Genomic DNA, 26,666 nt, shown 5'->3' with positions numbered 1-26,666 from the left:
GAAATCAGAGTGGTCTGAAGATTCTGTGTCATGGTCATGATAGTACTCAAAATAAATTTACGTAATTCAAGTAAGACCAATACATTTTAAAAAATATTTCAGGATAACAATTCAGGATTATCAGCTGAACCGAGGGTGAAGGATTTATATGCTTCCTTTTCAGATATTTTTAAAAATACTTGTCTTATTAATGCATTTTTTTATATATATATATGCAGCCAAGAATTCATTTCTCCTAATTCTCCCCAGTCTTTCCAGAAGATTTTGGGGCAGTGATAAAATCTAAACAGAATGTATGGAAGGTGAGCAGAATTACATGATCCCCTCAGTTGGTAAGAACTGTGCCTTCATTTCCTGTAACTCAGGGCTAGTGACTGTTGCTTCCAAACCTCTTGCTAAAAGACGGCCAGCCAGTGGCTGTGAAGCCTCCTGCAGCCGCAGCTGTTTTCCTGTTCTAGCATTAAACGATTATCCAAGCAACAGTTCTGCCAGATAAACAGCCAAGACCATGAGAGGTACTTTCTTTTGTTCATGTTAAGGTTTTGCATAAACATTCTGTTTTCTTGTCTTTCCTGCTAGGGTTGAATATTTTGGAATTTCTCTATTCCTTGTGGTCCTTAGAACTGGTGGATATTGGGGACCAGTGAGACCTCCCCAGGTAGGTTTCATTGTGTGAATTGAGTCTGACTCATCTCCCAATAAAGGTTGTGAAATCCCTCTGGAATCTCTAGGTCTGGGTTGTTTACTCTTGAGGATTGAACTCAAACAATACTTCCAGAAGGACCCAGATGGAGGCATGCTGACAGAGAAGAGTGAAAAAGATGGGAACCAACATATATTGAGTATGAATGATATGCTTAGCACTATGATAGATGTTTTAAATATGTGATCTTCCTTTATCTTCCCATCAACTCTTGGAGGGGATACTATTAGTCCTCATTTTTCAAATGAGGAAATTGAAGCAGAAATTAAAGTGACATTACCAGTAAGTAGCAAATTCATAATTCAGACTCAGACTCCACTGTCTGACCTTTTGTCTACCACTCTGCCTGCTCTGTTCATTTAGAAAAGTGCAGTCTTTGTGCACCTGTGGTTCACATATTCTAAAGCCTTATTTATGTATATCCACTAGCAAATTTACAAGGCAGAATGAAAGTGAAATTAGACTTCAACTCATTTTAAGAGCAGCTAATGAAAGTAATTAGCCACATACACCCACACACATATAAAAAGTGTTGTACATTAAAAAAACATGTAATTCCTACTTCATTTATTATTATTTTCATTATTGTTATTGTATGCTAGTGATATTTTTCCTCTGACATATTAAATAGGTTTATGAAAAGCTATCAGAAAGAAACATTAATCATATCCTACTCTTTTCATTACATTATATTAAAAGGTCTGTATTTTGAGTCTGAGCAAACCTTTTAGGAAAGAGAAATATAATACTTAAGAGACTAGATTCAGGAGCCAGACTGCCTGCCTTTGAATCCCAGGTTTGCCACATCCTGGCCTAGCTGTTCTTGGGCAAGTTATTGTAACCCAACTGTCTTTACTGTAAAATGAAGTGGTGAATGACTGTATTTATCTCATCTTGGAAGGCTGCTGTGAGCATCTCCTGAGTGGATGTTCTGACATCTAGAACAGAATCAATACAAGGTAAGTACTCCATACTTACTGGGGTATTTTTTTGATATGCTAAGAAACAGAGTAGTCACTCAGCAGCTTGCTCAGGGTTTCCTACTCTGCTGGTTGTGGGATTGGTGCTGACACCTAGGTCTTGATTCTCACACCAGTGCTAGTTGCTGCAGTGGTTTCCAGAGAAGTACAGCACAGGAGACTAGAATTGTCCCTCTATGTTTGCCCCTATTTCAAGTAAACTGAAAGTGCTATTTCCATGCCCTAAATTTCCACTGTCTACTGTAGGATAAAGTTGATCTTCCCTAGGGTTCCCTTCCTCACTTGCTCCACTGCCTAGCTACCTGTCATTGCCTTTTCTGTCATCCCTAGCCAGTGGTTCCCAACAATGTTTGGTACATCAAAATGTTAAAAGATTCTAACAGGTACACATTGCCATATGTATAGTTCTGAAATCCAAAGACCAAAAGCGTTTTCCATGACTCACTTGATTGCAAAACCTGCTCAGACTTGAATTTGGTCAGTGACATATCACCTGAACTGACATGAGGCTATTTGTAGTTTGCATCTGTCCCTGGTGTGTGGAATCATATGGTTTACTGCAGCCATCTTAATGATTTCACTTATTAGATACTGCCCTGCATCTCAGGGCAGAGGAACATATATCAGTAAGGATCTTGGTCGAAGGACATGGAGCATTCAGCCAGCGTGAATGAGGAGAGTTAAAGGAACTGTGACTAAACGTGTGGTAGGAGGGAAGGAAGCAAAGAGGGATGGTGTACAACAGTTATTAGACATACCAGGAGCCATAACCACTCCTAGGTGAGAAGGGCCAGGTAGAGATGGTAGTTATGGGAGTCCAGAGAGAGCAGCATTGGAGAGGGATATAGTCAGGAACCATGGTTTCTTGTATAAGGGATCCAACCTGCAGCAAATAACAGTGAAGAAGCTAGAGAAAGAAAAAAAAAAAAAAAAAAAAAAAAAAACCAAAAAAACCTTGCTTTTCCCCTCCCTACAGATTTCTGCTGGTTTTATCTTTGGCTGTAGATTACCTGAGGCAAGGAGTCCCTAGATGGGGCACCCAGGAAGATACTGGGGATGGCCAGTGGATCTGGAGGGCAAATGGAAATATTCCAAACAATATATTCTATCATCTCCAATATGTACACTGTACCATCTTTCTGAAAATGGAGAACCCAGGAATGCTCACAAAAATTTTATTAAGTTAACATACAGCCTATGCATACCTTTGAAAAATATCAATGAATATATATGCAACATTCTTTTGTGTGCGTGTTTTGTTCAGCAGCCCTGATGCTATTAAATCTGTAGACTTATGAGCCAATCATCAGCATTCCGTGGCTACCCTTAATGAGTGGAACTACTTTGCTGAAGAGTGCCAGCTCATGTTCATCAGTTCACTCATTGATTTATGCTTTCATTCATTCAACAAATATTCCTTACTGAGTGCCTACTCTGCAAAACACTATGAGCTCTGGTACATAAAGACAAAAATATAAATATAAATATGAAATATAAAGATACCAACCCTTCTAGTACCTTATAGCTTTAGTAAAAACAAACAAACAAAAACCAAACACCGATTTGTTGGAAAATAGTATCATGATCTTGGATTAGCAAAGAGTTTTCATTTTGAAGCTTTTTTGCTGCTTGGGGTTCTGTTTTGAGAAAGGTTTCTTGGCTCTATTTTGGCTCAATGAAAAAAAAAACAAACTGTATGACGTATTAGCAGTGTGGCTGATGGTGCTTTAATTACATGGTAGAATGAAATTGTTCCTGAAATGAAAATAAGAGCAATTTCCAGAGGAGGAGTTACTTTGAATTAGGAACACCTGAGAGGCTTTATGGTGGTAGAGAGTTTCTAGGCAGGAGCATGGTAAGGAGGCAGAAGGGCAAAGTAAGAGCACATGACAGACTGGGGCAGGGACTTGGCCAGGCCGGTGAAGTCTTAGGAGATAGAAACAGATTAATGAGAGGCCACACTAAGATGTTTGGACTTTATTTTGTAGCAAGTGAGTTACAATTGAGGGCTTTTAAAAAGAAAATGTCGTGTGTTCTAGGAACATTTTGAAAGGGAAATGGGGTTTAATTTTGAAATATATTTGACCCCAAGGTTTTAGGTGAAGGGTGAAGCATTGTGAACTTAATATTATTTCTCTATTACACGTTTTAATAAACTTTTCTTGATTTTGATATCTTTGAAAAGACAGTAGGTAAACAAATGTCATCTTTTTATCTGAAAATTTTGGAGAATGAAGCATTCTTTATGCCCTTTCCAGGCACTGATACTATATTAGTTTCTTTATAAAATTGGGATAATAATACCATCTAATTCATTCTGTGTAAAGGACTAATGTACTAGATTTGACATATAAATATTTTAGTAAATGTTAATCATTTTTATCCCACCTTTTAAATCAGCAAAATGATTTAAAAAAAACATTTTGGATGAAACTTTCTGATTTCCCAACTTCTGAAAGTACAGCCTAAATAAATGTCTTTTTTCTTGGCAAATGCAAAAGAAGTAGTGGAGAGAAGGTGCATTTCATGGAAACCTAACATGTACTTGATGCTTCTAACCCCATGAAATGAATGGTACTTCCCGGCTTTACAGATAAAGAAAATAGATTTTGAGATGGTTAAGTGGCATGATCCAGACCACTATTCATTAAAGAGCAAACTAACATCTCTTTCCACTTCACCTTACTGGGAGAGGTGTACGCGAGACAACTACAGATCAAAACACAAAGTCACGTGACCTCTTTCTAGCAAACCTCCGGTTATCTTTTTAAGAATGTCCGTTTCTGTTTGTGCTAAATATGTTTATACCAGCCCCTACCCTCTTCCCCCTCATAAAAAAGACCCTTGGAAATAACCTGATAGCTAGGTCTAACTTTCAGGCAAGCTGGAAACAGACTCTGGATGTGATCAAGATTGGTCAGAGAAGAGTGAGGTAAGGGTCTGTTGTGGCATTGAGGGCGTGGGAGGGAAGTGTTCCCTTGCTGTAGAGGGAATTACCTGACCCAAAAGGAAATCAAGTTTATTGTAACTTGACTAAGTAAACAGTAATGTAATCCGGTTCTTCAATTTTTGATGTGCATGCTTTAAATGAGAGAGTGTCACATTTTCTCCCTTTATTCCAGGGGCACACATTTTAGACCTGGCCTCTCTCTCCTCAGCCTAAAGCATGATTTTCTCTCTTACTTCTGGCTGCCAGGCAGGAAATGTTCCTAGCCACAGGATAAGCTTCTCGTTTGAAGGGGAAAGGGGGAGGGGGAGACAAGGAAAAAAAGAAACAAAGAAAGAAAAACACAAACTTTACTAGGGCAGCTGGCAGGAGCCCCGAAGTATCAGGCAGGTTTCCAGTTTCCTCGAAGCAGGGATCCCCCTCCCCCCGACGGCCTGCTCCCTTGGGCGTGGTTTTCAGTGTATGCTAATTATCCTGCTCTGCGCCCGTGGGTGTGGCTTTCAATGTATGAGAATTTGCCCGCCCCGCGCCAGTGGGCGTGGTTCACAGTGTATGCTAATTATCCTGTCCCGCGGGAGGGGCCGTTGTACCCTGGCGGCCTGACAGCGGGGAGAGAGCCCCTGGGCGCAGGACGCGCAGCAGGGCTGGTGACAGGCTCCAGGCGCGCTGGTCCATGCTGGTCCCGGTCTTTGTTCTGGGGCCATCGCCGAGACATGCGCGGCTGAGGATGGAGGTGGAGGACTCGGGCGGCGTGGTGCTGACCGCCTATCACTCCTACGCGCGCTCCCAGCCGCCCAGCACCGAACCGCGCTGCGCGTCCCGGTCCGCCGCCAGCCACCCGCTCAGCAGGTACGGAGAACTGCACCCTGGAGGCGGCCCACTCCGGCTGGGCTGGGGGTTGGGGGTAGTGTCCTGCAGTTATTTGCTGAGACACACCACGATCGTCGCTTGATTGTTGTTTTAAGTTTTGGTGGACTAGATGAGACTGTTCTTTGTATTGTCCTGACAGAGGTTAGCAGTGGAGTTACAGTCTTAATGCAATTTTATGATAAGTAAGACATATACATCATTTCTGCCACAGTCACCTATCAAGTATGGACTTTTTAAAAAATATAATTTAAAAGGAAACACACACACACACACAAAAAAACCACGTTGAAATACATTATCCTAAATCTCAGAATAACTATTGAAAACTTCTTTAGTAACTGCATGCCAACTGAACTAAATAGTGGGTTGAGAGACACTTTAAAAAGTAAATCTTAGTAGACTTAAAAATATTTATTTCTAGATGTTAAAAACTTTTAACATAGATTATATAAATTGATAAGTATCTTTATACAAATATGTAAATATATTGGTGTCAGCATTGATATTTGCTGATGTCTACTGTATGCTGCAAATATGATTATTACTTATTTCTTTGGGTCAAAAGAGATCTATAACCGTCTCACGATGTGCGTTTTAGATTTAGTAAATCAGGGATGTGTGTTAAATTGCTTTATCAGTGTTCATCTATTTGACACAGGATCAAAGCCAACTAGACTTTCATTGACTGAAACAAAAATGTTTAGGTGGATAGACTAAAGTATTTAAGTGAATGATATGGTTTGATAGCTGACATATTTAGGGGAGATTTAGTCTAAATATGACTATCTGCTATGGATATGTTGATTAATGTTTTTCTTTACAATTGGACAATTTGAATGCTGTGCTTTTATTTCATCACATTGATTTTTCTACATTTTTACTTTAGTTGTGTGATAATAATTACTTCTGTTTCCTATTTCATTGATTTGTAACTTTATTTCTCAAAATATACTTTTGGCTGATATCCATGAGAGGAACAAACTACATTGGCATGAGATCTGTGTTGGGCTTGGCTAACAAAGAAAGTATTGTTTCTTCCAAAAATAACAGGTTGAGTAAAATCTCATTTTTATATAAAGAGAGTGAGAAATAAATGTAGTCTTTTCAGCTTTAGGAGTAGTGCACATTATTTTAAAGGCTACTTGAAGATACAAAGATGCAATCATGTTTTAGCATGTTTTATTTTCAAAAGCATCAATATTAATAATTATTACTTAGATTACTAGTTATGAAATAGCTGTAAGTGACTTGGTGAGAAGCATGGGTCAAGGCTCTGCATTTTTAGATGACTATGGTGTAGCTGTCCTGTTTGTAAGTGCCAGCAGCTGTCTAGCAGCACCAGCCAGATATCTGAAACTACATCCGTTTCCAAAGCAAATTGGAGGGAGAAGTTTTATTAGCTCAGCATGTGGTCTTGTGGAATGATAATACAAGAGAGCAAGAGAGTTGCATGTCATAGCTAGTGTTTTACCATAAGGTTGCCAATTAGATTTACGTTGTTCTAAGTTTGCAGTTTTGATGATTGCCCTATACTCTCTACAGGACCCTGCCTCCTACAGTGGAATCATGATAGAATAACATAATTCCTTGGTCCCCAGTAAAAGCACTAAAGAAGAGGTCCCTGTGTTTACAAGGAGCCAGAAGACACCACATCATTAATCATGAGTCTGATAACAGAAATAATCAGCCCCAAGTTATTAACCTTTGACTCACTAACTACTGATCAATACTTCCTTTCAAACCAAGAAGCAAGATGGCATTGTTCTACTTCTGAAGAAAGCACTCTCTCTTTCAAGAACACCCTTTCCTTTAAATCGCTTACATATTTGTAACCTATTTGTGAAGTAATAACCAGTATGTCCCTAAAAGCATACTATTGTATCTGACTTTGTAAGTCATCATTCTTTAGCTCTCAGTAGCATAAGTTCAAATCCAAAGCAAACCTTTTTCCCTCTTCTTTTCCAGGCCCTCACCACACCTTAGTTTATGTGATTTTTTTTCTCATTCTTTTTTCAGTTTTCTTGGCCTGTTTCTTTCACTAAAATATAATATGTTCTCTCTCCATCTCTCTCTCTCTATCTCTCTGATTTTGTCCATTTTCCTCCCATTATTGTGTTCCAGAATGTCTGTACCAGTTTATGTACATTATAGTACTCAATAAATATTTCTTGAATAATTAATGAATTCCAACCAAGATTAAAAAATGACCAAGATAAAATGGTGGGTTTTTTGGTAGATGAACACAATACATTAAAAATTTTTATTGATTCATTGTACACAAATGGAATACGATTTTTCATTTCCCTGGCTGTACACGAAGTAGAGTCACACCGTTTGTGTAATCATACATGTCCATATGGTAACGATGTTTGTCTCATTCTATTATCTTTTCTTACCCCGCACCCTCTCCTCCCTCTTTCCCCTCTGTACAGTCCAATGATCCTCCATCTTCCTTTACCACCCTCCCCACCCCTATTATGTATCATCATCCACTTAATGAGAGAAAACATTTGGCCTTTGGTTTTTTGGGATTGTCTTACTTCACTTAGCATGATATTCTCCAACTCCATCCATTTACTTGCAAATGCCATAGTTTTATTCTTCTTTATGACTGAGTAATATTCCATTATTTATATATATCACAGTTTCTTTATCCATTCATCTGTTGAAGAGCATCTAGATTGATTCCACAATGTAGCTATTGTGAATTGAGCTACTATAAACACTGATGTGGCCTCATCACTGTAGTCTTCTGATTTTAAGTCCTTTGGGTATAAACTGAGGAGTGGGATAGCTGGGTCAAATTGTGCGTCCATTCCAACTTTTCTAAGGAATCTCCATACTGCTTTCCAGAGTGGCTGCAAAATGGTGGGATTTTTTACAGCTGAACTCAACCTGTTTGCACATATCATGTGCCAGTAACACTTATTAACCAAGAAAAATAAGTCTTAATTCTTGCCCCCAAAATGTGGGCAGATCAATGGAATTCTCAGGAAAAAAGATGAAATAAGTGGCAACATTTATAAATCAACAGGATTCAGTTACAAGTCTGTATTTCCAACTTCCAGTGAAAACACATCAAAGGATTCAGGAACTCCAGCCTGCCTGAGGCTGAGTAATAGCAAAGTCTGTTCCACTGTATGGACCACGGGAGCTCCTGTTTGTCATACTGTCAGGATTGCTCTTCAACACTGAAGTGGAGTGTCCTTTGCAATTTCTCTTGGGGCTGCCCATTATATTTTATTGAAGTAAGTAGTCAGTAAACTGTACTTGTCATATACTCTGACTTGGGATCAAATTGCCATACTTTGACCATTGCCTACACCAATTACTACCCTGTGGTTTTTGGCAGTCTATTTAAGCTGCTTAGAATATGGACCCACCCAAAGGAAGCCCCAGATGTATTTGTTAGCTGTATTATGACTACTATTACAGTGGTGGTTGATGTAAAGAAGAAAGTAAAACATTTTTGGTATTTGTATCCCTATCAGGGGAGTGGGGAAACAAAACAGGGTCAAGAGAGCTTATTTTTTTTTTTTTAAAGGGGTCATTAAAACTCAAATATCTGAGTTTTATGGCTCCCATTTTAGAAGTAGGAAAGATTCAAGGGATCACTCATTCTTATCTCATTTGATAGATTGATTCAAACTATATGGGATATAACAAATGAAATCATCTCCAGTCATGTGAATACATGACTTTTAGAGGGAGTTACGGGTACCTAATAGATTTTAGGTTGGGCTAGGTTGACAATAGTCCTCTCCAGATTTAAATTCTTTTTAAAAAATCAATATTCAATGTAAATAAATTAATATCATGATCTTTAATATTCAGATTATCCTTTGTGCATCTCATCCTGATGCAGCCTCAGGTAAGTTGAGGATACATTGTGCCAGTAAATAAGAACAGTTAATGCTTCTTTGTTCTTCTGGTTTTTTGGGGGGGTGAGGGTAGGGGTGGATAACCAGAATTAAACCCAGGGGCACTCAACCACTGAGCTGAATCCCCAGCCCTATTTTGTATTTTATTTAGAGACAAGGTCTCACTGAGTTGTTTAGCACCTCACCATTGTTGAGGCTGGCTTTGAACTAGTGATCCTCCTGCCTCAGTCTCCTGAGCCACCAGAATTACAGGCATGAGTCACCACTTGGGGCTGTTCTTGTGTTTTTTGCGATTTGAATTTGCTTGAGGAAATTAGTTAGATCATTTAAATATTGTTGTATTTCCTTTCTAGCCGTTGGGCTGTTCCCCCTCTGTGTTTCTATAAGAATTCTAAGTTATTTTTTACAATCTCTATGATCATAAACCTTGATTCTGACAGAGCTGAAAGGTGGATAGGTTTGCTTGTTAATTTTTATAATTAAATTTTTACCCTTACATTATTTTTGCCTTTTGAAGTTTTCTTACAAATTAAAGGACTTTACAAAGTCTACTTGTGTTGCTACTCTTCTTAGAGAGTGCTCGTGACATTGAATTTCAAGTTGTTTCTTTGGAGCAGGCAAGAGAGACATCAAGATTCTATGAATTCTGTTTTGCTAAAATAAGTGGTTAAAATTGTCTAGAGTAAGGATTTTAGAAAGGCTAAGCTTTTTCTTACAATCCTGAGAATATTGTCAGATATATAAAATAATTTTATTTATAAGAGGTAACTGAAAATATAAAGTTAGATGTCTGTTTTTTCAAGGATTTCTTTAATTATATACAAATAAGAATGTACAACAGTTTTTGAAGAATGCACAGTATAAAATGGCCTTGATTATTCTGATGTTTATCTAGTTATTCCATAAACTTCCTGAGAGAGGACAAAAATAGAGGAAGAAAAAAAGCAACTCTTCCTCAAAAACAAATTTAGATGCTAACCAAGGTTATCTCTGGAATTCTCAATCTACAGCAGTGTTTCAACTTTTGTGAAGGAGATATTGTTTCTGAATAGTGTAATTATTTGTATGATAATTTGATGAAAAATGTAATTAATGATGATTAGGAAGTACATATCTTATTTTGAGGAAGAACTACATTTAGAAACTTTTAGCGATGTATTGGTAACTTTCTGGGTTGAAATTGATTCATTAAGAAAGATTTATTTCAAGGTGCTAACTTTTACTAAATTAAACATTAATTCATGCATACATGCACAGGAAAACCATATTCTGGGGGCCTGTAGGTATATTTGTTCTAGAGGATTCAGAAATAGTAACGGAAATGATATTCTTGGGAGAGAATAGGAATTTATAGGTCTTTCTTTATGTTGTGGTTGAAACCAGAGTTGGTGTCTCTGGTTTCTTCTTACAGTAGGATCCCTGCTGAGCCTAGGTACCTCCATGTGTAGAGCTACTGGGAAGCATCTGGCGCATTTCCTTTGATCTTGCCATTTGAGTAAACATTTGGTCAGTTGCCCTGTCCATTTGTAATCTGCTCATTTTTCCCTGATCATTAATCCCTACTGTATTTACAAAAAATTCAGGGAATTTAGAGTGTTGTAGAATTGCCTTCACGTGGATGAAGATGGGAACTCTATCTTAACTTTTTATTTTGATATAATTTTAGTCTTGTCGAAAACTTGCAAAAGTGACCTTAACCTGGATTCCCAAGTATTAAAGGCTTACATAGCCAGAGTTACCATTGTCAAAACTAAACAAATTACCTGTGGCATAATACTGTCAACTGAAGTACAGATTATGTTCTGATTTTACCAGCTTTTCTTCCTTCCTTCCTTCCTTCCTTCCTTCCTTCCTTCCTTCCTTCCTTCCTTCCTTCCTTCCTTCCTTCCTTCCTTCCTTCCTTCCTTCTTTTTTTTCTGGAATGGAATCTCCCTGTTGTACAGTTGAATTCAATATCCACACTGAATTTAGGTATACTTTCTGAGTGTCCTCCAATATGTGACAATTTGTCCTTGTCATTTATGACCCTGGCACTTTTTGAGGACTAGTTGGTGATTGGGAGGAAGTCCCTTAATTCAGATTGATCTGATGTCTAGTCACGATTAGATTGAAGTTGTGCATTTCTGATGAAAATTCTGCAGAAGTGATGTTAGGCCATCATCATTGCTGGGTACATGATGTTAATGGGTCTTGTTAAGATGGTATCTGCCACATTCCATAATATGAAGTTACTGTTACGTCCTTTGTAATTTATAATTATCTTCATACTTTGAGACTATGCAAATATCCTTCTCCTCAAATTTTCCTCTGATTTTAGCAACCATCTGTGGATCTTGTCAGTAAAATTTATTACTTTGGTCTTTTAAGGGCTTTTTGGGGAGGCAGGGTGCTCTTGATTGGACCACAGGATGCTTTACCACTGAGCTACAATCTCAGCCCTTTTTATTTTTTATTTTGAAAATAGGATCTTGCTAGATTGTTCAGGCTGGCCTTGAACTTCTGATGCTCCTGCCTTAGCCTTCAGAGCCACTGGGATTACAGGTGTGCACCACTGCCCCAGGCTAATGACTTTTTAAAATTTCTTTTGTTCCTTCTACTTTTTGGCTTATTTTACATACAACAAAATATACGATCAGCATTCCTTTAGATTTTATTGTTTTATGTTCTTCACCTTTAGAAAGTAAACCAAATGTAAGTGGGCATTTAAATCTAGAGTTCAGTTCAGATACAAAGTACAATAAAATGACTTAATTTTGCCTGGTCTAAGCGCATGAAAACTGTAAAGGTAAATTCCCTAATTTTCAAAGTTCCTTGAATTCTTGGAAGCAAAATTTTGTTAGAGGCTCAAGAGAAAAAATAAACAAACAGAAAGTTACTAAATTAAATACTTTGTTAAGAGAATGTGGTTGCTCTTAAATCCCACTTTTCTGAGAGAGTATAACTATCTTTTATTTTCTTAGAAGTATTTTGGTAGCTGATGGAAAACACTTTCCTGAGATGTTACATGAACATCTGCAAATGTATTTTAACTAAAGTAAGCATTCTGATTTACATATAATCAGAATCTTCTCATTCCATCCTCAAACCAACAATTTCATTTCTGAAATAATTGCCACATTCTTACTTCTCTGCAAATGATTTCTAGCCAAGAATAAACTATGTATAGTTTACTCTTACATAGCAAAGCAAAAGAGGTGCATTGAATGTTTCTCAGAGTGAAATTTTGGAAATAAACTATGTCCAGTTAAGTAATCAGCTTTATATTGTTTTTAAGCCACTTTGGACGAAATGACAAAGTCAGGCATACCTTTAAATAGTGTAGAAATTAACCTTAGTGACTGTCATCATAAACAGCATGATTTAAAGTGCAGTAGTAAAAACACCTATTAAAATACTGTTTGTTTGCCTTACTAGTAAATAGCCTATATTGGCATATTGTTTTTTTTTTTTCTTATATAATTTAAATTATTACTTATTTTTATCATTACTTCCTCCTTATTTTCAGACATCCTTGAAAGTCTTTAACAGGCTTTTTTTTTTATCTTTCTAACTTGTTTTGGAATTTACTTTAATCAGATAGCCAAGCTCGTAGATAAAGATAATGCTGTTCAGGTGGGTGCAGTGTTGCACACCTGTAATCCCAGTGGCTCAGGAGGCTGAGGCAGGAGTATCACGAGTTCAAAGTCAGCCTCAGCAAAATCAAGCCGCTAACCAACTCAGTGAGACCCTGTCTCTAAATAAAATATGACATAAGGCTGGGGATGTGGCTCAGTGGTCAGAGTGGCCCTGAGTTAAATCCCAGGAAACCCCACTGCCCCCCTACCCGGAAAAAAAAAAAAAAAAAAGATAATGCTGTTCAAAGGGCTACAATGTATAATCTTTGTTGAGGAATTTGATAGGATTTATTTATTTTGGCTTCTTGGAGAGTTTTAGTTTGCTTGCTTTGGGTTTCTTGTTGGTTTCTAGTTATTGGAGTTGGTGAGTTTTGTGAAACTGATCATTGTCACACAAAGTTCCAGTTATTCATTTCTTTGTGATTCCTGGAGGATGTGTGTCAAAACAAAATAATAATGTATCCAAAATCTTCCAGATGCTTTAGTCTCTAAAATCGGAAGTAAAGAAAATAGCAAATTATTTTACTATGTATTCATTTTCTTAAAAAGAGGTTTATGGTGAATTCTTTGAGTATCATATGTTGTATTCCTCTTGATAAACGATTAACCATTCATTTGACAGGGTGAGGTGCCAAGTAATTTCAAGGGTGGGAGAGCATACACTGGACCTCACTTAGAGAACCAGTTGTGTGTCTCATATTACCTTTAAAAACTAATTTAGTCAGTGCATTCTATTTCAGAGCCCTCCGATAAATAGATGATAAACACACACAAACACAATACAAAGGACAGTAAGGAGATACCCGACACTGAGGATAACGTAGTGTGTAGTAATTTTTAGATTGTCAAACATTCGAGATTTATTGGTACTACTTTAGTCACTCTAAGTTGTGGTATTGATTATCTTTTATATATGAAGATAAATCTTTATATCTGTGTTAAACTGTGGTTTGCCACAAAATTTTCTTTTGTACATCCGTAATTTATAAGGAAGAGACTCCTTTGAAGTTTTTGACCATTATTCATTTATGAAACTCAATCTAGAAAACACTGACCAATGCATTTGCTGCTAAAGAAATACCTGCCAATGCATTTGCATTTATATAAAGATCCATTCGTGCATTTATTATTTCAGATCAGTAGAAAAATCTGGAAAAAATCTTAAATGTCTTTGAATTACAACTAATCTTTAAATTATATTTAATGGTATGATGATCTCTTTTCTCCCCTCTTCTACCCTAACTCTCACAACTGCGTTTAAAACATTCATACAATGGCCCAAGTTAATATGTCAGTGGTTGGATTAAACCCATCTTTAAGGGACCAGAGGTGAAAAGCAAAATAAGAGAAAATAAATGCAATCATGGAAGTAAGGTCGACCTTATTTTCCAAAGTTTTCCTTGACAATAGTAGTAGCCCAAACAGTTCTCAGCTACCATAATAATATAATCTGCCAATATAATTATAATTTGGCAAGCAATTAGTCCTGTATTACCTCCTGTGATGTCACTTACAAACAGACAGACAGACCTGGTTTTACTGACAGCTTACTAGGGGCCAAGCACTATGCTTGCCTAACTCATGTATTATCCCGTTAATCCTTAGTGGTCAGGCATAGAGAAGTAGCCCATGACCACACAGCAAGGTAAAGAAAGAGACCTCATTCCATAATTCAGAGCCATAATTCAGTTTCCTTCCAAAACTGGTGCTTTTAGCCTGTTATTAAAATCTTGTAACATTGTTGAACATATTATAGATTTATTGTTTTTATGCTTCAGTTTTATTACAGGTTTATAAGAGCAGGCACAGTATCTTCGTATCCCCTTTAGCACCAACCATAGTAACTTTCACGTAATAAATGTTACACTCAGATTTGATTTAGTCTTTTCTTTTGCCAGATTTTCTCTTCTATTTGAATAGAATAAGCATAGAATGGTTACATATGAATGGATATAAACAGTTTATTTGGGAAATTTTGTTATCACTTGAAGGAACTTCAGTAATAGGATTCTACCCCATCCCCTGTTTCAAAGCTGTATTCTTGCCCTTCATGCAGTCTTATTTAGGTAACAATATTTTAGACAAAATTTGCTAAAGTCATTCAAAATGACCAAGAAAGTAAGATCCAAGCAAGAAATACCAAGAAAGTAAGATCTAAGCAATCAGTAAGAGGACATCTTCCTGTGGTTCCCCCCGCCCCTTTATGGAAAGGGGAAGGACAATTTTTAATCCCTTAATCCTTCGGTTCATGTTCCTAGTAACAAGATTTTAGGATTTTTCCCTTCAGTTTTATTAACTGCTTTATTAGGTGCTAGAATAGACTTATGTGATTAAAAACATATATTTGATTTAATTCCTTCCAGTATGATTAATAACATAAGAATTTTTGATGCAAGTTGATAAACAGTACTTCATGAAAATTAGTGGGCCTTCATCCTGATTTGGAACCAACCAGGGGACCAAGTTAGGTCCTAAACTATGTGGAGATCAGTTCTATTCTAAATCTTGCTCAAAATATAGGGTGATGCAGGGTGCTGTGAGGACCTGTAGTCTCAGCTGCTTAGAAGGCTGAGGTGAGAGGATTGCTTAAACCCAGGAGTTCAGGGCCAGCCTGGGGAACAGAGTGAAAACCTGTTCTAAAAAAAAAAAAAAAAAAAATTAGGATAAGATAGGACAGGTTGTAGAAATCTAGATCCCAGAGCATTGCATAACCTTTACTTATGTGGTCTTAGGGTCACGGATGATGCTGACCTAAAATGAGCTTTGAATATTTCCATTTAGAAAACTAATGCTGGGTCCTTATTAATCTGACCTTGCATTTTCTATAGAGGCCAGAAATCAGAATGGCCTCCAGTCTCTGGTTGCTGGTGTTTATTTTCTAGGTATTCACTTTGGTAAACTTCAGTTCCTCGTAGACAAGAACTACAGATATCGGGACAGTCATGTTAGGCACGTGTGAACAGTGGTCTGGGCTTCTGGGCTAACGGTCACGTCTCTAGGAGTGTTTTCTTCCTCTTCTTAACGAGCTGGGGAGGTCAGAATGTGTTGCTGAGAGGACTAAGCTTCATGAAGACCAGTCATGAATGAGGACAGCAAGATCACTCTCTGGTTCAACTGGGAGGCGAACTCGGAAGAAGCAGGAAAGGAACTTGTTGAGCCAGGCTCTGAATTTTGTTCTGCTGATTTCCGTCACCTGCCCCAATCGCTGCAGCATCCACTCCGGGCGGTGCCTTGATGTACTGTGCTCAGTCAGGCCAATAGCAGGGGCCACACAGAGTAGGGAAGATTGGCTTCCAGACTGGGAAAGCATCAAAGTGCAGAACTGGAGAAGCGTTGAGGTGGATTTTGAGAATGGCATTTCCTGTGCTTCTTTTCCAGAGCTGCCATAAACTATGTATGCTATCTCACCAAGAGTATCTCCCAGAGGCTTGAAAACATAACTTACTGTGACTTTTCATTGGCATCTTAAAGAAAAACATTTACTGACCTCAACAGAGTAAGCAATTAATGGGGAAAAGGGCTGACTGAAAGTTTTCCGCAGTTTCTGTTTTGAAAAACAGAGGATGTCTGGCCCTGTGATTTTTAACATACTCAACTCCTCTCCGCCTCTTTTATAAAGCTCTGGGATTACAGGGTCGACTTGGCAACGGTTTTTTATAAAGTCTGAATTGTGCTTAGTTGCAGAAAGCTCCATGCTGGAGGACTCCCACTTTTCCAGTTGCTGGCACATGTAATCGAAAAAAGCAGGCCATGTCCTGAGAATCTAAGGCTGTGTCATGCTTGGTGAGGCAGTGAGTCAGTACCAGCTAAAACAACATGAGCCGTTGCTTATTGGAAGCCCAAATTAAGCTGATTTTGATTACACCAATCTTAAAGCATGATGCTCCTCTTTTCCAGAAGCTTCCAAGTTCTCATTATGGGAGTTAAAAAACTAGCACCAATTCTCTCATAGTTTGTGGAAGTGCATTGCTACTGAGAGGGTCTTTAAAATGTCTCTCACCCTGCACAAAACTCAACTCAAAATGGATTAAGGACCTTGGAATCAGACCAGAGACTCTGCAGATTATAGAAGAAAAAGTAGGTCCCGATCTTCAGCATGTCGGCCTAGGACCAGACTTCCTCAACAGGACTCCCATAGCACAAGAAATAAAAGCAAGAATCAATAACTGGGATAGATTCAAACTAAAAAGCTTTCTCTCAGCAAAGGAAACTATCAGCAATGTGAACAGAGAGCCTACAGAGTGGGAGAATATCTTTGCCAATCATACTTCAGATAGAGCACTAATTTCCAGAATCTATAAAGAACTCAAAAAACTGTACACCAAGAATACAAATAATCCAATCGACAAATGGGCTAAGGAAATGAACAGACACTTCACAGAAGAAGATCTACAAGCAATCAATAAACATATGAAAAAATGTTCAACATCTCTAGTAATAAGAGAAATGCAAATCAAAACCACCCTAAGATTCCATCTCACCCCAATTAGAATGGCGATTATCAAAAATACAAGCAACAGGTGTTGGCGAGGATGTGGGGAGAAAGGTACACTCATACATTGCTGGTGGGGCTGCAAATTAGTGCAGCCACTCTAGAAAGCAGTGTGGAGATTCCTTAGAAAACTTGGAATGGACCCTCCATTTAACCCAGCTATCCCACTCCTTGGCCTATACCCAAAGGATCTAAAATCAGCATACTACAGAGATACAGCCACATCAATGTTCATAGCTGCTCAATTCACAATAGCCAGACTATGGAACCAACCTAGATGCCCTTCAATTGACGAGTGGATAAAGAAACTGTGGTATATATACACAATGGAATATTACTCAGCCATAAAGAATGACAAAATTATGGCATTTGCAGGCAAATGGATGAAATTGGAGAATATCATGCTAAGTGAGATAAGCCAATCTCAAAAAGACAACGGACGAATATCGCTAATAAGTGGAGGATGACACATAATGGGGGGGAGGGAAGGGTTAGTGTTAGGGTTAGAGTTAGGGTTAGGGAGGGGGGCAAGTATGGAGGAAGAAAGTACTGTATAGAGGGTAAAGAGGGGTGGGAGGGGTGGGGGGAAGGGGAAAAAATAACAGAATGAATCAAACAACATTATTGTATGTGGATTTATGATTACACAAATGGTATGCCTTTGCGCCATGTACAAACAGAGAGGCAACATGTATCCCATTTGTTTACAATAAAAAAAAAAAAAATGTCTTGAAAAAGGAGTTCTTTTCAGCTAGCCAAATCTTACCTCCATTTACCCTCTCTTCTGTCTCTTTCACACTCCTGTTCATACCCTGTGCAAACCAAATTGGGTCATTCTATTTTAATCTGATTTAAGAGCTATTGGGTCAAAATCCATATAATCGAAAGTATAATCTCTAGCCATTTTCTCATTTGGTTCCAGGATCTCTCAGTCTGTTTGTTCCTCTGGAGCATAAAATGTTTTTTGAAAGTAGGGAAGGGGTAGAGAAATGGCTTAGAAGGCTGATGCATTAGTTCAAGTAGAGATGACAAGAGCCTATATTTAGGTTATGGGAATATAGATGAAAGGGACTAATAGATTCTATGGGGAAAATTAGCAGCCAAATTGATATGATTTAGTGATTAAATGCATAATGGGGACTAGGAAAAAATGGCTTAGGTTTCTGTCTGGGAGTGTTACTAACTGAAATTGTGAATTCTGGCATCATAGATGGTGTGACAGTAGGTTTCGCATGGGAATCAGAACTCTAGATTCCTGTGAGATAATGAAGTAAGAATGTATAGCAGGCGGCTAACTGTACAAGTCAGAAATTTAGGAGGGAGGTTATGGCCAAAAGTTTTAAAAAGTCTTTGTTTATGAGAGATTTCAGCGTTGGGGGATAGTTCAGACTGGGATAGGATGAGCTTTGGCAGGAGAGAGTAGTCTTCCTGTAGACAGTGGTAGGAGGAAGATGGAAACCTGAGGAGCAGTGCCAAGTAAGCAAAAGCAGGACTTGAGAGCGCGTCCTGGAGACCGGAAAGATTGGAGCCATCTGGAAGCCATGGTGTTGGACTCAGAATGAGTAGCAAGATGAGCGATCCTGAAAATCACCCAGTAGACTTTCCGTGTGGATATAAGTGACACCCTTTGTTGCAGTGGGTTTAAGAGTTGTAGCATTGGAAGCCAGTTTGATACAGGTTGAAAATTGAAGGTCAAGGAAGCAAATGGAGGAGTGAGAAGTGATTCCTTCTAAAAGCTACTTTTGAGAAGAAAAGAGACAGTAGTGGCAGACTGAACTTGGGAGTTTTTAAAACTTACCAAAAAGAGCCAAAAACCTGATAAAAGTGAAAAAAGAAATCTAGCATTTCTAAAATTTAATACTTAACATACTTCTTTCCATTCTTAAAATCCTTGGCTAATGCATGCTATGTTGGGTTTGAGTGTGTTCCCTCAAACTTCCTGTGCACAAGTTTGGCCCCTCAATGTTACAATATTGAGAGGTGCTGGATCTTTAAGAGGTAATGCCTAGCCTGCATGGTGGCACATGCCTGTAATCCCAGTGACTGGGAAGGCTGAGGCAGGAGGATTGCAAGTACAAGACTATGTGGTAAGCAACTTAGTGAGAACCTGTCTCAAAAAAAAAAAAAAAAAAAAAAAAAAAAAAAAAAAAGGACTGGGGATGTAGCTCACAGGTAGAGCAGCCTGGGGTTCAATCCCCAGTACCAAAAAAGAACAAAAAGAAAAAAAACAGAGGTAGGGCTTGGTGAAAAGTAATTAGGTTATTGGCACCCCACCTCAGAATTACAAGGACTAATGTAGTTCTTGAAGGACTGAGTTAGTTCTTTTGAGAGTAGGTTGTTATAAAATGAGGTCACCCCATGCACTTGGCCCCTTCTCCACACAACCAATCCTCTTTTCTCTTCTCTCTCACATTGTGATGCAGCCAGGGGACCCTCACCAGAATCCTGGCATCATACCATTTGGACTGTCTAGTCACCAGAATCATGAGCCAGTTAAACCTTTTTAGTTTATAAAATTCCCAGTCTCAGGTATTTTGTTATAGTAACACAAAATGGACTATTACAATGCTTTTTTTTTTTTTTCTTATAGGATGAAACTTTATCCTTAACCCCACAGTAGTATGGAAGTATCATTATGATAAGAATATTATCTATTTTCCTCATCACTGAGTCCTTACCTGTTGTCTCCCTCCCCCATCAAAGGGCCTGACACTTAAGGGTCTTAACAAATGGTTTCTGAATGAACACAGTGGGAGCTGAAATGTGGAAATATGACTTCCCCTTGGTGGGAAGCTATCCAGGTATGTCTTCTGAAATACGAACATCTCTTCTTTTCTGAAATTTTCTCAGAGAGAGGACCCTCTAAATTAACCTTCATTCATAGAATAACAAACTCCCACAAGTATGCTATCAATTGAAGAATAATTAATAAAAATCAAAACAGGTAACTGTTGTAAACACCCATACCTTGACAGGTTAAAAAAAAGCATATAGCATGCCTAGATACTTATTGCTTTAAAGATTAAGTTTTACCTATGGATCATTTCACTCATTAAAACACGAAAATTTTAAATTCTGATTCTTATAAAAGTGCAATTAAACAACATTTATTGAGCCTCTGTATGCCATATATGATATTGGATGTTGGCACTACAAAAGTGGTTCATAGTTGATCCCTAAGTGAGAATAGATAGGTATGTTAAGGATCAACTTCAGCAGCAACCAAGGACGGAGCGCCCCCAGAGCAGAAACTGGGTCCCTCGTCTCAGTATCCCAGACATTCAGCCTAGTAGCCCAGAATGGACACTCAGTATTTGAGTGGTTGAATGAATGAATGAATCACTGAGGAAAATGCATGAGATACTCTTGAAGAACAGAAGATTTAACTAACACTCGAGGCTGAGGTTGGTGAGAGCTGGCTCAAGAAATGCTTCTTGGAGGAGTTGATGATCCAATTAAATCTTAATGAGCACGAGTTAATGGGAATTTTAAGAGTGGGAAGAGTTTTGGGCAGATGAGCCATCAAAAGAGAGAAAGGTATTGCAGTGTGTAGCTGCAGTTGCTGGTCTTGCTGAGGCCATCCAGTACGAGACAAGTGGACAGGCGGTGACTATTCAGGGTGCACGCTGGGTGAAATGATTAGGGTCAGCCTGTACTCAGGGCCATGCTGTTTCTTCGTTTGGATAATGAAGGGATTCTACTAGCTGACCTCTAGGGTCTCTTTTAATGCACAAATGTATTTTTCCTCTGTGATTAACGTGGAAAGTAACTAGATAATCCTAGACCTGTACTAATTTTATAACAACATGTTTCCCCCTCCCGTTTAGCTTTGCTCATTTGCTTAATCTCTCAGGTACTTGGGCTGTTTCAGTAGTATGAATTTTTGACTAGTTTGAGTACATCCCATTACTGAGTTTGCTTTACTACAACCAACCTAAGTCAGGATTAATATAGATCAGTAAGGTGCTTATCTTCAAACTTCTCTTTGAAAAATATAGCCTATCCAAAGAAGCAGAACTGATTTACATTCTTCAGATGTAAATTGAGAGCTTGTTTCGTAGGCGAGTAGGGTGCTATTTAAGAATGCCATGACCCTTTATTTATTTTTTAAATCTATTTTTATATATCTATTGTTATTTTTAGATAGTACACACTAAATTACTTCTTTTTTGAAAGACATTTTGTTAATATTGTATTAATATAATATTTAATACTTTACATAATTTAATTATTTTAATCCAATTTAAGTAATTTAATTTATAGTTATTTTGGTAGAAAATCAGAATAAATTTAATACAATTTAAATAAAACAGACTTCCAGAAAACCTGAGCATATCGTTGAATATTTTCTGTTTTTAATATTCTAATAAAACACACATATACACAAATTAAGAAATCTCTTCACTTTTTCCTTATTTTCTGCTTTTGAGCTTCTTCTGACACAATAGGTTCTAAGGCTGAGGCCTTGTTGCAAGAATGTGCCTGTAAAGGAAATGTGCTTGGAGAACTGTCTCCAAGAACTGTCTCCCCTCTCGCCATCTTTTTTTCTCTCTTTCTCTTCCCTTTTTATCTGTTACTCTAGAGGGGAAATTATATAATGGTGATGGTCCTAAAGACCTCCAGGATTTCTAAAGACCTTCCCAGAAACAGTTAAAACCAAATCCTTTATGTCGCTCTATCAGTCACTTAAAAAAAAAATGGAAGAATATCCAATATAAGAAAAAAATGCACAATTTGGCAAGTTTTTACCCATGTATGTGCCATTCCAAACAAGATGGGGAGCATTTCCATCATCCCAGACTTTTCCTTCATGTTCATTTTCTTTCAATTACCTCCTCCTTGCCAGGCAACCTATTTCTGACTTCCGTCACTGCAGATGAGTATCACCTATTATTGGTAGTTGTATACATGAAATATTACAGAAGATATTAGTTTTTGTCTGGCTTCCTCTACTTGTTTTCATGGTCTTGGAGACTCAAGCATATCATTTCATCAGAGCTTGAAAGTGGTAATAAGGTAGACAGAGCATTTGCTGGTTTTATTTTATCATTGTACCTATCATCCAGCTATCTTGCAGGTATTGGTTGTTGGATGTAAGGGGGTGGGGTAGGAAAGGAAGTAGGCTTAAGTTAAAACTCATCACAGTGTCAGAAAATTGAACTCACTATTCTGCTTCGGTTTGTGAAATCTGGAGACTTATATCTCCGTGGTAGACCCAGACCCAGCTGGGATGGAATTGAGTTTATTTTTATGTCTAACTTGCTTTGGCTTCCTGAAGCCCTTCTATTTTCCTTGCAGTGCATCATGTGGGGATCATTTGATTCCCACCAAGAAACTACCTGCTTTAATGTTTAAGGGGTTTTACTTTTCCAAAGTGTGTGTGTGTGTGTGTGTGTGTACTTTTTAAAAACTTCTGATGGTGAAATTATAGGCCTTGTTCAGGGAACAGAGAGTTCTTTAGGCAGGAAGCCACACACCTCAATGCACCTTATTTACACTTGGGGATTGGTAAAGTTTTTCTGCGAGATCAATATTTTGGACTTTGCTTGCTATATAGCCTCTATTGCAATTCTATTGTTAACACAAAAGCAGACATAGACAAATATTTAAACCAATAGGTTCGATTGTGTTCTAATAAAACTTTATTTGAGCCAGACGTGGTGGTACACACCTATAATCCCAGTGACTCAGGAGGCTGAGGCAGGAGGATTGCAAGTTCAAGGCCAGCCTCAGCAACTTAGCAAGACCCTCAAAATAAAAAAAATAAATAGGGCTAGGGATGTAGTAGCTCAGTGGTAGATGTGTGTTAAATCCCTATAATCCCCCTCCCCCAAAAAATAAGAAAAAAAAAGAAAGAAAGAAAGAAAGAAAACACCCTTTATTTATAGAAACAGGAAGTAGGCTGGATTGGCCCATGGACCATAATATTCCAGCCACTGACTGAATCAGTGTCATAGTTTGGATCTTGGATGTCCCCTAAAGGCCCAGGTGTTAAGGGTTAGTCACCAGCCTGTGGCACCTCTAGAAGGTGTGGCCTAGTGGAAGCAAGTTAGGTCATTAGATGTACCCTTAAAAGGATATTGGATATTGGTTGCTTCCTCTCTTTTTCACTACCCACTGTGAAGTGAGCAGACTTCCTCTATGATGTGTTCCCACCATGATGTATGGTACCACCCCAGGTCCAAAGCAACAGGGCTGAGAAATCAGGGACTGAAACCTCTGAAACCTGAGCTGAAACAAACATCTCCCCCTTGTAAGTTGTTTTTTTAAAGATGTTTTGGTCATAGTATTGGGAAACTGACTACCATAGATAGCTTCCTGTTCTGTCTACTCATGAATCTCGTATAGCAAGCCTGTCACAGCAAAATACAGAGAATTAGTTCTCAGACCATAGAAAACTGAAAGGGACCTGAAGTTGCACCTGTTACCACCTGTGCTTGTTAAAGTGTGAACGCTGAATCTCCAGTATAGTAACTTTTAAAGAATCTAGACAAATCCTGTCTGTAAGTGTTCATTGCTCTGTTCCATTTATGATAGAGAGGAATCACATTAACTCAAACATGCCATTGGATTGATAGTTGGAGAAACTATCTTAGCTCAAATATTTTAAAGTAATAAAAGAGAAAGCAAGAGATAAAGAAACAGATAAAGGAATTCAGGTGATAGCATTCTGGAAATGTAAGCAAAGGTTGTCTTAAGAAAGAATGGGAGCTTTAAAGAAGAATGAAATTCTGGCATTTGCTGGTAAATGAATGGAGTTGGAGAATACCATGCTAAGTGAAATAAGCTAACTCCCCTGCCCCCCAAAAAAATTCACAGAAGAAAGCAAGCAGATTAATTATTGGCAAAAATGCATAGTATACTCTTCATTTTCCAAATCATTGATTTAAAATTATAAGAGTATGAGAGGAATAAATAATAATTTTAACTGAGAAAATAGAAATCTCTAGATTCTCTGATTCTCAGTTCATTCATCCATTTGATCTTAAATCTTTGTTTTAAGAAATATCCATTGAGTGTCTTCTTTTGAAGGCACTAGGAAAAATTAATGCTAAACAAGATGCATTTCCTGTGATTAAGGATGTTAGAAAGAGCCCCAGAGGGCTGGGAATTATACGGCCTTCAGTATTGCTGCCTATGGAGAGAAAACAGGGTTTGCTTCAGGGAGGAAATGATTTTTGAGTTGGGCATGTGGATCTACTGGGTGATGTGTGCATACTGGTGTATGGATGGGGGTGGAGGGCAGGGAGAGTGGGTAAGAAGGGCCAATAATTCTGGTTAGAAATATTGCGGGATTAGTAAGGGAAATGGTAATTGTTTCTGTAGATGTATTTGAAGGGATTTTATTTGCAAGGTGGGGCTGGCTGAACAGACAAGTTGTCAAAGATATGTTAATTAAACATCCAAAGTAAATAAATTATTAAAAGTTCCTCATTTCAGGAAGGTGTCTTCAAATCTTCATAGATACTGCATATATAGTGTATTGAAGAAAAGTGTTAATTATTAAAGAATCAGACTCAAGCAGAACCTTAGTTCTATTAGAACTCTTGAAGAGTTTATTCTTCCCCCCTCCAAAGCAAAACTCAAACCACTGATAGAAACTAATTTGCACATTGGAAGTAGCTGGCTTATGATGATCATAGCTAATCACAAACACATGCAGGAATCCTAGTGGTTCAGCCAGAGTCCGTATTCAGATTTCACATTCAGTGGAATCATACATTGCTCTTGGCCCAGTGACTCATGCTACTTCAGTGTTTGACTTGGCTTGTGGTTGGGTGACCCAGCTGGGTATTGTGGGTAACAGGGTTTTCCTAGTGTTGTGCACCAAAGACACACACAGGGCAGTCAGAGTGGGAAGGTTTGAAGTCAACTCTAATGAAACCCTGACTTTGGTAATTCCATGAAGGCAAAATGTTACTGAGAGCAGATTTTGGAGGTCATCTCAAATTAGGTCAGGTACAGTTAAAGCCATTGCTGCTGGTATCATGGAATACACCCCTAATTGTTTTGGGAAAGTGGTGAAAGAAATTCAGTTAAAGATTTTCCGCCTTTCTGGAATGATGCCACTCCAGAACAGAGTTCCCATATTGCCAAACATGAATGAACCTCAAATTCAGCAAGTATGTGGTCAAATGAATCATTTACTGCATCAGTACCTATTTAGGGAAACAAATTAACATCCAGTGTATCTCTACATTTATATATATCATGACCATATTATATATCTAGAGAGAGCTCTTGTGGCAGTAAAATTGTTTCTCTAGTGCCTAGAGATTAGCTTTGTACAAGTATAGGGCAAGTCTCCTGTAAAAATAGCACATGGCTGAAATAGGGACAGGCTAGAGTGACTGCTATGTTGGATGGTGCTGTTGTGTTGTCTCCCTGTAATCAGGATGTTTTTGGATGGAGTCAACATGATGAATAACTCCTGTGGCTGGGACTTTCTGGCCAATGTGAGAAAGCTGACGGGGCAGAGGCTGGGAGGGCCCTGGGCATGCACGGTAATCCCTATATTGAATAGCATGTTTTTGTTCTCAGAAGTGAAAAATTTTGCAATAGACCTTTAACAAAGTCAGGGTCTAAGAAGAAACTAAGTTCTAGGCATTTCTTAAGGAAGATATAGTCCTTTAGTATTTCACATGTGCATAATGGAAAATGTTAGTTGTTGCCTAATAGAAAAACAAGGGAAATCAATCTTTTTTTGTTTGTTTGTTCTTTTGGGCCCTGATACCCACAGTCCATGGCACATTCTTAAATGGGAATTTGTTCAGTGTTTTTAGTGCTTTCCTTAGATGCCCACACAGGTGAGTATACACATTTGAGACCATCAGTCTAGTTTAGTGTGCAATGTGGGTATAAATAAAAGGTTTATGTAAATGAAGCATTTCTGAGATTGGGGATGGAGCTTCCAGCACATCTCTGAACTATATTAGCATAACAGCAGAGACAAAATGTTTGAGCTAAAAGTTAATCAGAGCAAACAAGCGATCTAATCTGTTGGCACATTATCCATCCTGTAGGCCATAATACTCATAAAATATGGATTCAAGAAGGTTAGCTAAGCTCATGGGTAGCAAATTAGTAGCATATCTTTAGGAATGTAAAAGCCAGATCCCATTCTCTCCTGCAAACATTCCTTAGTAATATTGTCTGACAGTGTTATGAACTGGAGAGAT

General features: G+C 38.2%; 1 protein-coding gene across 4 annotated transcripts in view; it reads left to right on the top strand.

The window, feature by feature from the left end:
• Window positions 1–5,208: 5,208 nt before the first annotated feature.
• The window catches only part of ARHGAP28 (Rho GTPase activating protein 28), a 209,650-nt gene continuing 188,192 nt past the window's right edge, over window positions 5,209–26,666 (top strand). For all 4 annotated transcript variants that reach the window (XM_079109222.1, XM_079109223.1, XM_079109225.1 and 1 more), the window contains exon 1: window positions 5,209–5,479. In XM_079109222.1, the coding sequence (XP_078965348.1) occupies window positions 5,304–5,479 (176 nt within the window). In that variant the 5' untranslated portion in view covers window positions 5,209–5,303. The remainder of the gene's footprint in view (window positions 5,480–26,666) is intronic.

Source organism: Sciurus vulgaris, assembly GCF_902686455.1.
Source record: "Sciurus vulgaris genome assembly, chromosome: 13".
In the NCBI taxonomy this organism is placed as follows: domain Eukaryota; kingdom Metazoa; phylum Chordata; class Mammalia; order Rodentia; family Sciuridae; genus Sciurus; species Sciurus vulgaris.
This window is presented reverse-complemented; position numbering and strand designations above follow the sequence as displayed.